The 15,113-nt window shown below is 30.2% G+C and overlaps 1 protein-coding gene across 1 annotated transcript in view; it reads left to right on the top strand.

Annotated features, from left to right (window-relative positions):
- The first annotated feature begins 12,446 nt into the window (after nucleotides 1-12,446).
- Nucleotides 12,447-15,113, top strand: part of LOC145333550 (glycine receptor subunit alpha-1-like) — a 70,228-nt gene continuing 67,561 nt past the window's right edge. Inside the window, exon 1 of the mRNA XM_080178713.1 lies at nucleotides 12,447-12,561. Within this exon, the coding sequence (XP_080034839.1) occupies nucleotides 12,519-12,561 (43 nt within the window). The 5' untranslated portion in view covers nucleotides 12,447-12,518. The remainder of the gene's footprint in view (nucleotides 12,562-15,113) is intronic.

Below are 15,113 nucleotides of genomic sequence, written 5' to 3'. Positions count from 1 at the left end.
CCTAATGAATATACACAATTTGTTTTAATTGTTTCAATAAATGTATTTTAAAACACATTTCAAACATAAGAAGTTAATGTCTGCAAGAACAATACAGACACACCGACGACGGACCAAAAAAATCAGAAGCTTGAATCAAATTTACCCACCATAAGGCGGACAAACATAGGAAGTTATTAAGTTGCTTTGGTACTAAAAACTTATCAAAACGAATGCAAAACTTCCATAAAAATGTTGATGGTAATACACTTTTAAGTTGCACAAACGTATTGATTAAAATTTGCTGAAAGTCTGAAAAAGTATTAAAATATTGTATTCATATATAACATGTAACAAGGGCACAGCTAGAAGTTTATGGGGGTGGGGGCTGGGTTGAAGCTCTTAATATTATCTTTGGCAAAATTGTTATGGATTTTTTATCATCATTAGCTTGTCGTCATAATGTCATTAGTTAAGTATGATGTCGATAATATATCAGAACAAAAAATTTTATTTTAAGAAGAAAAAAAAACATTAATTGAGCCAGGTTACGATTTTTTAAAGAAACTTAATTCTTATTAGAGTTGGGTTAGGTTTGAGAATGACAATTATTACACGATACTTTTTTAAGGGTAGGGGGGTGTTAGCACCACTTAACACCCCTCCTAAAACTGTCTTTAGTGGTAGATCTTGTATTCGATATTGGAAGAAGAAAAACATATACTTTATGCCAAAAAATACACATAGAAATAGGAAACTTTTTCTTGGGAGCATAGTTACTCTGGTATATATGTTGTCTGTTAGTCTTTCCGTTAGTGTTAATTTAGTAGCGTAGCTTATACATAACTAGTTTATTAGTATGTCTGTCAGTCAGTACGTCCGACTTAAGGTTAATTGTCCAGTCCATCCAGAAAAGGAGGAGACATTGAGCTGTTTATTACACTATTCCCCAAAGTTTATAATACCGTTTTCTTATTCAATAGCCTAACAAATTTGGGGACTTTTATTGAATTTTTATTCGTTGGTGCACTAAGTGATTCAATCACTAATTAAAATCTACAGAAAGGGTAATTTTGTGTATGAACATTTTGGATTTATATTAATTTATCTGTCTTATCTCTATAGTAATGGTCTATCCTACTATCTTAACAACTGTGCTACTTATGGACATAATTGTCCTTGTTATTCATATAGTATTACATATTATTCCGTTTTTTGGGGGGTACATGGTAAATATAAAATAATTTATCAGCGTGACAAAATTGGTCTATTTACAACTGTCATATCTTGGCTTAATCTTTGTCGTTTTTCTTAACATTTATGTTCATGTGAGCATTATATTTTATGAAAGCGAAGATTTCTTTTAATTATGTTATGTCTTTATGTCCGTCCGTTCGTAAAGGATAACTCTTCTCGTTGATTTAGGCATGTTAGAATGTCCTAACGATTCAATCTTTGCATGGTGATTCATGTAATAGTAATACATTTCATAAGCGTAGCAATTTTATGATGATCCTAAAAGTCGGGAAATATGATGAGTTTTGTCATTAAAAATATTTTATGTTATCCTAATTTTCAAATCCCTAAGTATAATATTAGTCTTAGTCTTACCATCTAAGTATGTCTACATTAGGCCATTAGTATTTATTTCAAAAAGGGGGTGGGGAGTTCAGTGCTAGTCAGCCATTTTGTGGAGATTCAAAATTTCATTTGTGGTAAGATGAGGGTTAAAATGTCACTTCTTTTTTGTCTTAGAACTTTTAAAGTAGGTTTTTGGTAATAAGTATGGTTTGGTCATATAGTAAAAAAATTTATTGATAATTGGAAATTAGAAACTTCATTTCCAGAAAGCCTTCAAAACCGATAAATATCCGGTGGATTAGAACCGGTTCTCAGCCATACTGAAATATTATGTATAGCATCGTTTTATATCCAGCTTTCTACGAATATAAAACTGTTTAAAATATGTTAAAATATATAGCCCGTGCCTTTGGCATCTCAGGGCTAAAAAACTGGTTTTAATCTTATATTTGTACATTTTTATATCCACGGGAATATATACGATGCTATAAGCTTTTCTATAATTAGGTCCGTTCCGTAAGTCCATAACAGATAGACCTAATCGTTGATTTAGGCATGTTAGAATTTTAAAATTGATTTTGCATTATGATTCCTCATAGGTACAACTCATAAGCATAGTTATTCTAAAAGTCCTAATGATCAAGGGGGGGGGGGGGAAGTTCTGACACATTTGCGTAAACCTGGTGTATAGGCTTCATCTTTAGACTGAGAGGATAGGTTATTAGGGATAAAATCATTCTTATATGATGAATTTCCCCCAGATTTAAGATTTTTTGGATAGGCCACCAGGTTCCGGAGCTCCAGGCCTCCAGGTGGTCTCTCTACAGGTAAAAATGAAAAACAAATTTTTTTTTTATGAGTTAGATGTCAGCTTATGAGACAAAATATGTATGTTTTTTTCTTCAAATATGTGAATAACAATCAAAAAGAAGCATATTTTGTTTTATAAGTTAACCTCTAACTCTTCAAAAAAAAATCTTATTTTTAATTTTTACCTGTACAGAGACCACCTGGAGGCCTGGAGCTCCGGAACCTGGAGGCCTATCCAAAAAAGCTTAAATCTGGGGGAAATTTATCATATAAGAATGATTTTATCCCTAATAACCTATCCTCTCAGTCCAAAGATAAAGCCTATACACCAGGTTTACGCAAATGTGTCAGAACTTCCCCCCCCCCCCCCTTAAAAGATGATAAATTTTGACATTAAATATATTTTCTGCGATTACGTATAATATCTATAGTCAGTCTTACAATTTAAGTATGTCTGTATTAAGTCACCAGTTTTTTTCCAAAAAAAAGGGGGGGGGGAGGGTTTATTGTAGGTAAGATAGGGGTCAAAAATGTACAGTCCAATAAGTTATTTTTCTGTAAACTTTTGTCTTTATTGTCGTAGAATTTAAAAAGTTGTTTTTTAGTTATAAGCATGGACATCTAAAAAGTGATGAAAATTGATTATCAGAAACTTCTTTTACCTACCTAAAGTCCCCCCCCCCCCCCTTACAAACATTTCATCCCCCTCACACACACACATTAAAAGGCAAATTTATATGTAATTTATCTAGACGGAGGAAGTAATATATTTTTGTACAAGACGTGAACAGGAATTTGGGAAGGTTAGATCAGATTAAAAAGGAAATTATAATTAAATAAGATACATTATCATTATTAATATGTCTTAGGTTACTTATTATTAATACTGAAGATACTCCAAGTCAGGGTCAAGGGACTAAGATTCGTACAGTTTCTTTTATTAGCTTCGACCAAAATATAAATATTTGAATTTAATTGCTAAGCTCTATTACTTTTCTTTCATGTAAGATAAGATTCAGAAATGTTTTAATCTCCTTAACTATAAGACATATCTTATTATGTAAAGTAGTAAGGTTTTTTGTTTGTCCGTTAAGTTCTCCCTTTTAGAGAAGCTGCACATTAGGGTGGGTCGATTTTGGAATTTCACATAAGTAGACATTGGCAAGGGTTACTGGGCCAATAAAAAACACTGTGAAACTTGAAAGAGGTTTTTTAATCCAAAAAACAACGGGCGCGCGGGGGGTATAAAATATGCCCGCCCCCTTATAAAACCAAAAATTGAAATTCCTTCAAACACAGGCATGTTGCATATCAAAATGATTGCATTGAAATGCTAATTACAGATCTGAAAACCGTTTTGATTAATAAAAAAATTGAAAAAATATTGATTCAGTCTAAATGATTTTCAAAAAACCTACCAAAATAAACAATTTTGACTAAATCAGCTGTTTTTAGGTACTTAATAAGATCTTATTCGAACTAGGAGCAACATTATTCAAAACGGTTTTCAGATTCGTAATCAGCATTTCAATGCCTGTGTTTGAAGGAATTTAAATTTTTGGTTTTATAAGGGGGTGGGCACTTTTTATACCCCACGCGCGCCCGTTGTTTTTGGATTTAAAAACCCCTTTCAAGTTTCATAGGGTTTTATATTAGCCCAGTAACCCCTGCCAATGTCTACTAATGGGAAAATAAAAAAAAAGATTGCAAATCGACCCGCCCTACTGCACATAGGTCTCGGTATGGTCTTAGTCTATTCATTTTCAGACTTAAGTCCTGGGGTGTTTTTTTGCCCACCCACTAGCCTCCACCTTCGAATACAGAGCTACTACTTGCTATGAGCTCAACTGTTACTTTTAGTATTAAACAAATTTGCATTCAGATATTTTCCTTATAGATTTTGAGCTTTTAAAGAGTAATTGTAACTTTTTGTGGCTGTTTTTGTGTGCATATCCTTGTTTTTATACTTGTTAACATTAGTTTTCTTATTTAGTAATGTTTATTTTTTGTTAAAAGATTTTTCTTACTACAGGAAATTAAAGAAAATAGCTAAGCAGATTAAAACAAGGACAATTATGTTTAACATACGCGCAGCATTAAAAGATAAAAAGGAAAATAGAAATAATGAAACATAAAGAAGTACTTTTTCTAATTATAAAGTGGCTATTAAAGTGCTAAATTGACTCTAGTTTAAATATATCAATCCTTGGCACAGTAAATAGTTCACAAAAATCTATTTATTATGAGCTGAATGATTTTATAATGGCAAATAAAATAATACCTGTCTACTGGACGGACTGAGGGACGCATTCATGCCTAAATCATAAAGTAGCTGCGTTACTAAAAAATTAAATAGTTTGTTAATGTTTTCTTTTCAATGATAAGAGAACTAGTTCATTTGTAACTAAGGTTTAAAAACTTTTTAACATTATAAAATTAAATTAGGTATTTATAAATCTAAAAAAAATCTTCCAGGAGTCTTCTTTTGGATATAAGTGCCCTTGTTTAACTTGAATAAGATATTTTTTTCTTTATATAAAAGAGAAGGTACTATCATAAATGAAATCGAAAAACAAATAATCAAAAGCTTTGTTTAGTTCAAATTAACTTTAATTAATGGAATTTCCCTCTGTATAATTTTAATTAGAGCTAAAACTTATTCTTCTCATTTACTTATTGAAGAACAAACGCAAACAAAACTTTATGAATCTCAATCTTATTATATTGTGCTGGAATACAAAATTAAATTCTAAAAGTTTTATCAAAATAATTTATCAAATTTCCTGTTCAATTTATTGAATAAATTTGAAATTTTACCCACCTATATTTGGGTTATTTGTTTTAGATATTCCTTTCCCTTCCGTGTGTATAAATAATCATGCCTAATCTACTATGAATCACCGCTTTGAACGCCACTGCACCATGGGGCGAAGCCCCTATGAACCCCCCCTCCCCCCTAAAAGAAAAGTTAATATTTTTTTTACAAATTTTAATTTTTGTGTATGCGAAAAACCTGGGTTTAATTTGTACAAATTGAAATTTTTGTGTATACGGCAAACAACCTGGGTTTAATTTGTATGAATTGAATTTACCACAGAGTACTTAAACAAAGAATAACTTTTAAAAATATTTCTATTTAGGAGGGTTGACTTCCATTACTTCATAGGGTAAAGCCCCTAGAGGCTAGGGGTGAAGCCACTAGTTATTAATATTTCATTTTCTTTGCCATTTATTCCGTTGTTAATAAATTATGCATGTTAAAAATTTATATAAAAATTATATAATTAATTCTATATCTAGCTTAATTATAAAGAAAGGATCAATTAGACTGTAAACATGAAAAATATGCAAACTAAAACTTGTTGAATATGAAAAATGATTTAAAACCTAAAAATAAAAGAAAAAAGAATGGACTCCGTTTGGCATAATTTATTTGGTTAGTGTTTATATTATACTAGATGTTGCTTAGAGGCAGATCAATATTTTACCTTTCAACAAAATTTTCTCCAAATTAAACTTTTTTTCGGGTAGGTAGGGAGGGGAGAATAGGAAGAGAGTTGTGGAAATCAGAAAGATTAGCATTTTTTTGAAAAAATAAAATATAATAATTTTTTTTCTTTATAAATGATCAATATTACCAAGATTTGGAAGAGCTAATAGGACGAACCCCAATCTGTCCTACTTTGAGATATACGATTTCAGTGACGTCATATACGTTTCAGGAAAGAAAAAGGGAAGGGGGGAAGAAAATCTCTTCAAAAGAGATGGGAGTAAAGGGAAGAGATTTTCTTCCCCCTTCCATAAATGTAAATGACGTCACTGGAATCGTCTTTCTAAAAGTAGGACAAATTGGAGTTTGTCGCTAATAGCCCCAGTACATATAATGTTGTTAAAGATTGACAACCTAAACAAATACAGAAAGAAAAACCTTTGGGTTAATAACAGACTTAAAAGTTTTATGAGTTATTTGAAAAATTGTTTTTTTTAAACAGGTTAGTTTGTTTAACAAAATGCAATGGCAATAGACAAAAATTTGAAATGAAGGTTTTTTATGGATAAAAACAGCAAAATTAAACATAGAACTGAAATAGTGTAACAGTACAAACGAATGCATGTTATAGTTTTCATATTTATTTTTCCACTAGATAAAAGATTTGTTTTTAATTTGATATCTATCAGAAAAAAATGTAATCATGAAAAAAAAGTAGAATAAAAACACATAGTTAACTTGGCTGTAACAGAAAATTGGATCAAATATAAAACAACCTATGACCCCATGAAGAAACAAGAAATGGAAATAAAAAGGACTAATCTTTTGTCATGGTGTGGAAGCGGTAAAGCTTTCTTTATTTCATTGCCAGAATATTGTCACAATTTAGGCAAGTACATTTGGTCCTGTCTTTTTATTCTTTTCTGTTTGATTTGTATTTACATATAAATAAGGATATAAACACAAAAAATGATGAATATAAATTAGTATGAATGTTGTTGCTAAAAAAATTTTGTACTTCTTTTTCTTTATATAAAAATTTGCTATAGTTATTATTTGGGTCATATGTCCACAATTTTTTTTTAAAGGTACCAATTATATTTGAAATATATTTTGCAACATATAAGTTCGTATTTTGCCACTAAATTACAAAATTATAGTGAAGAAATGACTAATACAAATTAGTTATTATATTTATCAATGTGAACAAAAGAAAGATTACCTTGCATGTATACAAATATCAAGCTATTTTGTCAGCAAACAATATTAATGATAGCATTATTTTTTTAGGGGTTTACAGTAAAAAGGATTAACCAATTACAAGTTGCACCTTATTTGTTTAGTACAAATGGATAAGTAGTTTGATAAATTACAATAATATCTTAATACTTGAAATATTAAGTTAAAATTATCTTTAGGGGTGATTATTGTTTTAATTCGGTTAACAAGAAGGCCTTTTCTATTTCATTAGTTTAAATGTTATACAATTGAATATTATGTGTTAAAATCTGAGTGTAAACCTGTGTTTATTGATTTTAAAAAAATGGGACTAATATTTAACAAGAAGTTAAACCTGTTAAATACCTGGGAATTGTCAGTATCATAATCATCATTTTAATCAAACAGTATGTAACTCAATGGATTATGTTTTTGCAAATATCAAAATATACTTTTAATTTGAATTTTGCTATTTTCTAATTTTTGAAGAAATAAAATTTTCTTAGATATTAAATTTATAGAAATTATGAGATTGATGTACTCAGCTCATTACAGACAATCCAACTGACCATATGAGTTGTAAAGTAGATGCTCATATGCAATGGCATGCACAGGGATTTGTCAGAGGGGTGTATTTCTTGGAGAAGGAGGGGGGAGGCTGAAAAGGGAAGACAGGTCCTTGCAATTTTAAGTTTAGGGGGTTGTTGACTCCTCCCTTCTTCAAGTTACGCTCATATAGCAACATAATCATCTTAAGAATGAAAGATTATTTTCATGGGAATCTACACAAAAATCAATCATATCTTCCCCAAAAGTGTTTCATACAAACAGACAGATCTTTTTAACCACAGAGTAGCTTCACAGCAAACAAAAGATTGATCATTGACTCAACATCCACTTTTCTTCATCTTTAACTCTTCTTAAAGCTCTCTTACTCTCTCTCTCTCTCTCTCTCTCTCGCTTCTTCTCTATCTCTCTCTCTATCTCTCACTCTCGCTTCTTCTCTCTCTATCTTCCCTTTTTTCTCCTTATCTCCTTCTCACCTCATTACCTTCTCCCCTGCATTGTTTGAAGAGTAACACTCTCAAGAATTCCTTCATTTTCGTCAATTTTTAGTTGCAATCATGTTCAACATACAGGGTTTGTCTGTTAGTTTGTCCATCTGAAAGTGTAAAGAAGGTTTACAAATAATTTGTATAATTATTGACGATTGAATGATTAATAAGGAGATTATAAATTGTCCTAATAAGATAAGATTTATGGTAGTTATTTAGTGATTTGTTGACAATATGAATTAAATATATATTTCTTTATTACTTCTACATATAAAATTGCAAAAAGACAAAAAAGGTAAACATAAAAGAAACAAAAAGGGCGAAAATATTAAATGAACAGTTATGGATTATGAATGTAAGAGGGATAAGGAAAGAAGTAAACATTAACATGAAAGACAAAAAATAAGACTAACAGAAGAAGGTGAATTGTAAATTAGCCGTGGTTGAAAAAAAAACATTGCCTTTTTTCATAGTTTGGCTTCAATTCAATTGTTATGCTGCAACGTATTCATACTGCACTTCGTGGGTTGAAGAATCATCTATTTTGATAGCTCCAAGAGAATATACAAATGCAGGAATTTGGGGAAAAGCTCTTTCACAATAAATTTGGAGTTTTTAATTTTAGTTCCTTTAAACTAGTGTAACCTATGAATAAGTCTAACCCCTTTCATATTTTAAATCTCAAAATAGCCTTACATAAATATCATGTTATGTCATGGTTATTTCTTCAATTAATGAATTCACATTAAAAGTTTATGAAAACCAAATTTATCCACATAATTTTAATTAGTAGTAAGTGCACTTTTTATATAAACTTTATTCCTTTTATTAAAAATGTTAGTTTGTCCTACTTCTACTTTTTAAAGATATAATTTTTAACCTTACCTTTCTTTTATCCCTGTGTCGACATTACTACCATGCACTTTATATTCCAACTTGTCTAGGCTTTCCTTGTACACTTTTTATAAAATACTCTTTTTTTATAATACAATTAAATATAAGTTAATCATTAGCTCTATACCAACAACGAAATTAATTCGGTAAACAATCACGAAACATATACGTGTTTTTCAGTTGTCATTGGGGGGGGGGGGGGGGGCAACACAAAGTAACCGACCTCTACATATGCCCCCAAATATTATTTTATATATATTTCGCTTGTTGGTTATACCTTATACATACATTATAGTATACAAAATTTATATAAAAAAATACTGACATAGACCTATTCATGCTGGTCTAACATTAACCAAAAATAATCGACCACAATCTAAAAAAAACAAGTAATAAAATATTTTGGTGAAGATTTTTTCTAGGGGTGATTTCTCTAGACAGGATATAGCCATCCTCACTCTAAATAGTTTAAAACCTTCTCTGGACCTAAAAGAATCTTTTTTGTAAAGGAGAACAATATTGCTTAGCGAGAAACTAAAAGACTCAAAAAAATTTACTACCTAATTGCATATTTTTTTCTCATTATATGATCTTGTTTATGATCGTCAACGTGTTAAATTCCGTGGATCCTCTAAATTATAAATATCTATGCATAAACATGGATATGCCTAAACCACAAGGAATGATTTATCAAACATGTATTTTAGGCTGCCAACTCACGGAGGGAGAGGACAATGAACTTAATATTAATTTACATCCCTTATATTTCCCCAATCATCAACCAAGATACGGAGAATCTAGGACATACTCTTTAAGGAAAGATATATTTTTTATCCATTGTGCTATACCTGTATTTGTGAAGCCTAATATTCTCTGTTGCAAGTTTAGGATACAAGGATAGTTCAACAGATCTATAGTACAGATGTATATACAAACAACTAACTCCCTTTCTTTTTCAAAGACCTCTTTCGTCTGCTTCTAAATTATTTTCTGCTACTTGGCTGTGTTAATATAAGCGACACCATTGGTTGATTTTCAATAACCCAATAAAAGGGTTGCACAAGACGGTTGCGATGGGGAGATACAGTTATTTAACCCTTTCTCCCTCCCTCTAGTGTTTTACTCTAATGATAGTTCAATAGAATAACATTAAACCTTTTTTTATATATTAGGTATTAGGTTCATAATTGTGTATTTCTTAGATTTAAAATATTCTAGGTAATTAGCTTATTCTGATCATGTACCTATCACTATTTTACTTTTTGTATGTTCAGACACAAAAAAACACTATTCATGAAAAAACTGTCGATGACAGACAAACTAAGGGCATGATTTTGTACAGTACATAATTTGTACATTTGGGGTGTTAAAGAATTTTAAGAATATATGTATATTAAGATTATTTATGTAAAATTGAAGAATTGTGAAAATTAAATATTCATTCAACTTTTGAAAGCATTTTATAATTGTTTATTTAATATTATACTCTATATACTTACGTACATTTTTGGATTTAAAGCCCCTTGTCACCACAAGACTTTATAGGCTCTTGTTTAAAAAGGAACACATTTTTATCAAAAAAAGGAAACTTTAAGGTTATCATTTGCCAACCATTTTAATTCACATTTTAGTATAAAACAAAGTTTAGAAAAAAAATAGCTGATAATAAATCACGTGTTTTCATAAAATTGATTGAGGTATACCAACCATATAATTAAGCTATTGGTCATTCCATAATTTATCATTTTACTTGGTGGTTTCCCCTACATTGCAAAAGGACCACCACAAATTTGAAATACTGAATATTTGATGTTTTAGGAATGTCTTACATGGTTAGAGTTTGCAAGAATTAAAATTTAGGGGGGGGGGGCGTGAGGGGGAGGTAGTGGTTCATTGTAAGTATGAGTGAAAGCACCTTTTACTTCATGTTTTTGTTTTAGTTGCAAATCTCCTCTACACACAGTACACTCGAAGCGACAGTAAGAGAAAATAAATTTCCCTGACATAAGGCCAACTGTTTCTAAAATGTCCCAATGAACATATAAATTAAGTGGAAAAAGGAAAATCTTAAAATGAGGCCTTTTTAAGAAAATTAGATTTGAAAATTTCAAGTTCAATTTTCATCCCCTAGGAGTTACCGCCAAATCATGGCAAGAAAAGCAAAGATTATTTATTTTAAATTTTAAATAAGTTTGCTTTTATAAAGTTCTTCATAAAACCACTCCTGAAGGGAGTTAATTAATGACCATTTTTATCAGTTGCTTTGCTAAGGTCACGGAAATTCAGCCTTAAATAAATCATATATAGAGAGGTTTTATAAAAGACTTCATAAAAGCAAAGTTGTTCAAAATTTTAAATACATAATCTTTGCTTTTCTTGTCATGATTATGCAGTAACTCCTAGGGGGTGAAAATTGAACTTGAACTTAAAATCTAATTTTCTCAAAAAGGCCTCATTTTAAGATTTTCAGTCTTTTATACTAAATTTATATGTTCATTGGGACATTTTAGAAACAGTTGGCCTTATGTCTGGGAAATTTTTTTTCTCTTACTGTTGCTTCGAGTGAACTGTGTACAGTATTTTTGCAAGAAAATTTTTAGTTTTAGCTAGTTGGCATCAAAATATGCACCCTAATTGTAGGTATCGTCGATAAAGTATAAATCCTATGTCTTACTTTATTAATTTTTAGCCAACATTTTTTAAATTCATGATTAAATTGTGTTGTTTATTTTCAAAACCTCGTTGTTTTGATAATTCAAAGTAAACATAAAATATGATAAAATACATATATTGCTTATTTCTTTATCTTTGTTATTTGATATTTAAAAAATATACCTTAAAATTAATATAATGTTTTCACTACTATAAAAAAAAACATTGATAATGTTAGACCTGATGGTAAACAATCGCAACTACGAAAAAAGAAACATAATTCGTACAAGAATGAAAACAATGAAACGACAGAATAGCTTTTAAAGTTACTTTTAGGTTTCTTGTCTGAATTTTTTAGGCCTTTAACTTTAATTGTTGTGACGTATCATATGTTACAAAAATGTTTCTATTTTAGTATATCACCGTATGTGTATGTGTCTAGCTCCTGTTGGGAGCTCCTAACCCTAATGGTCATACCTTCGGTGTTCTAACCCTGCAGGGTTATCCTGTACACAACCAAATTAAACCTGACCTAAAGTAAAATGAAAGAAACCGAAAAACTACCACATCGATCCTCTTATTTTAAATTCATATCAAGGCAGGGAGTGGGGTAGGTGCTCGACTAGGAACTTTTGGGAAATTATCCAAAAAATGGTTAAGACTTTCTTTCAGTGACTAAAAATAAAAGTAGGGGGTTGGTTTTCTTAGTTCAGTGATAGATCCACGGGATTTCCCCACGTTAATAATTCATTAATCCTTTGTTTTTCAGATATTTGTTACAATGATGATAATAATGAGAGAGGGAAAATAATATTTTCTTAATACTGTCAGAGCTAGAAATGGATAGAAAAGAAATAAACAATATTTTCAATAAATTTTCAGGTAAAACTTTTGAAATTTGAATTGATTTACTTGTAAAGTAAAAGTATATGTATGTATTTTTCTGAATGTCCACTAAGATCTAATAAGCTGCATGATCGCAATTCCCCTCAAAGATCCTATTCGAGCATACAAAACCCCCATTGATTTGAAATTAAAAATAAGTCGGGGGATATGTTAGTTTTTCATGTGTTTGGGTTTTACTTTAAGTCAGGTAAGGTTAGGTTAAATTTGATATAGGGTTTTTTACCAAAGGGTTAAGGCGTGGTAGGGTTAGGGTTCCCCGCAGGTGTTAAACATGAAGAAAAAAAACATCCTCGCTTGCCCTTCCCCTTCTTTTTAATTTATTTCTTTCGTCAGTCTGATCCCCTATACCAATGAGAATCCAGTGTAAAACTTACTTAGTCCGTAGACTATAGTGTAGATGTATATACAGACAACCACCTCCCTTTCTTTTTCAAAGACCTCAATCGCCTGCTTATTAGTTATTTTCTGCTACTTGGCTTTGTTAATATAAGCGACACCATTTGTTGATTTTCAATTACCCAATAAAAGGGATGCACTAGGTGGTTGCGATGGGGAGATACAGTTATTTAACCCTTCCTCCCTCTAGTGTTTTACTCTAATGTCCGTAGGTGAGTCAATCATGCTAAAAAACTATTTTAACATATATAAACAAACATAGGAGAATGGCCTTGTGATGTTGCAATAAATCTATTCTTGATTATGACCACTGAACTTTTGTTCTCTAAATCACTTTGTCCGTATTCCAAACAATAATTTTTGTGCATAGCTCCTTTCCTATGATGCCATCCTTGTTCAAATATTGAACTAATATTCAGAAAAAGTTGAAAAATATTGCAAAATTTAATCCTCGCTCTCTCTATCTCTCCCCCCCCCTCTCTCTCTCTCTCTCTCTCTCTCTCTCTCTTTCTAAAAATCTAATTTTTGTAAAAACCTTTTTCATTAGATTTTCCTTTTCTCTTTTTAATGGCATTCCATCTTTTTTGAAACTTCAACATTATTCTTTCTTCTTCTGGCCTGTATTAAAGCATTTTTAGTATCCATATTGATAATGGACATTTAAAAAATATTTTGTACACCAAATACTTTTCTCTCTAATAAAAAAACAGAATATTTTTGTTATGGAAATATTTTTCTGCTAATGTTGATTATAAATTTCTGCTAGCAATATGGAAATTCGGGAGTGGGGACAAAACACCTAATTTAAAAATGCTAAAAATGCCTAATTAAAAATACCTAATTATAAAAATAACTAATATTAAAAACGCCTACTTAAAAAACATCTAATTTAAAAACATCTAATTTAAAAATACCTATTTTAAAAATTTAAATTAGGTGTTTTGTCACTTTAGACATTTATAAAATTAGGCATTTTTAAATTAGGTATTTTTAAATTAGGTGTTTTTTAGTAGGCGTTTTTAATATTAGCTATCTTTAAAATTAGGTATTTTTAATTAGGCATTTTTAGTTAGGCATCAAGAATTTAAGAATATCGTGTAAATTCATCATGTACTTTGTTTATAATTAAAAATTAATTATTTTTTCTTCAAATTGTATCACTTGACCTTGTCTTTTTTTTAACTTTGCACGGTAATGCATTAGGCCTGTACTTTTCATATTAGATAGTAATAGTACAGATTTTTAAAAAAAAATTTGATGGTTATGACGCGATTTAGGCCAATCTTCAAAGTCTAAAATGAAAAGTAAACAAAGTAACATTCTTGTGTGGAAAATGTATGTACAAGAAACAGAATATGATATCTAAGATTAGAAAAAAAAAGAAATATAATACAATAAATTTTGAAGATTCATCTTTTCCTTATATAAAAGTAACAGGATTTCTGTCTGTTTGTTTGTGAGTAGCGAAGGATCTTTATAACCGCTGAACCAATATGGATAACCTTTACAGCGAAGCTTCTTATTGGTCCAAGGAAGGAGGGCAACTCCACTCTGCTGAGAGAAATAGCCCCTAGAAAATGATAAGCCTTCCCCTCTTAAAACAATTAAAATATTTTTAATTTGAATTTATGTGTACTTGTGTGTTTCTTAATAATGGAATTGCAACACAGACTTTCGTGACTATATATAACTAGAGTTGGCTCGATATAATTATCTCCCTATTGGCTAGTTTTCTATATGCATATTTATTTCTCAATAAATCTATTTTCCTCACCCGGCATTACTATCTAAAAGAAAGTAAATATTTAATAATCTAAATGATTTTAAAAAGATTTTTTAAATTATATTTTTTTTTTACATTACCATCACCAAAGGGTTAATGATGATGATTACAATTTTAGTTTAATATTTGAACACACAAAGTGTCGCCACAATCGAATTCTTTTAAAACAGAGTTTTCTTAAATTTATTATATTATAAATTTAAATATTCTTTTTTATGATTAGAAATTAAATACATTGATATAAGGTAAATAGCAACATGAAATTAAAAAAATCGTTCTGGGCAATGAGAGTTTATTATGGATTATTGGAGCACTATGAGTTTTAAACAAATATTCCTTGGAAAACTTG

This window comes from Acartia tonsa, chromosome 12 (assembly GCF_053477335.1).
Source record: "Acartia tonsa isolate MP-2025a chromosome 12, ASM5347733v1, whole genome shotgun sequence".
Classification (NCBI taxonomy): Eukaryota; Metazoa; Arthropoda; class Copepoda; order Calanoida; family Acartiidae; genus Acartia; species Acartia tonsa.
The sequence above is the reverse complement of the archived record's forward strand: the minus strand, read 5'-3'. Positions and strand labels throughout refer to the sequence as shown.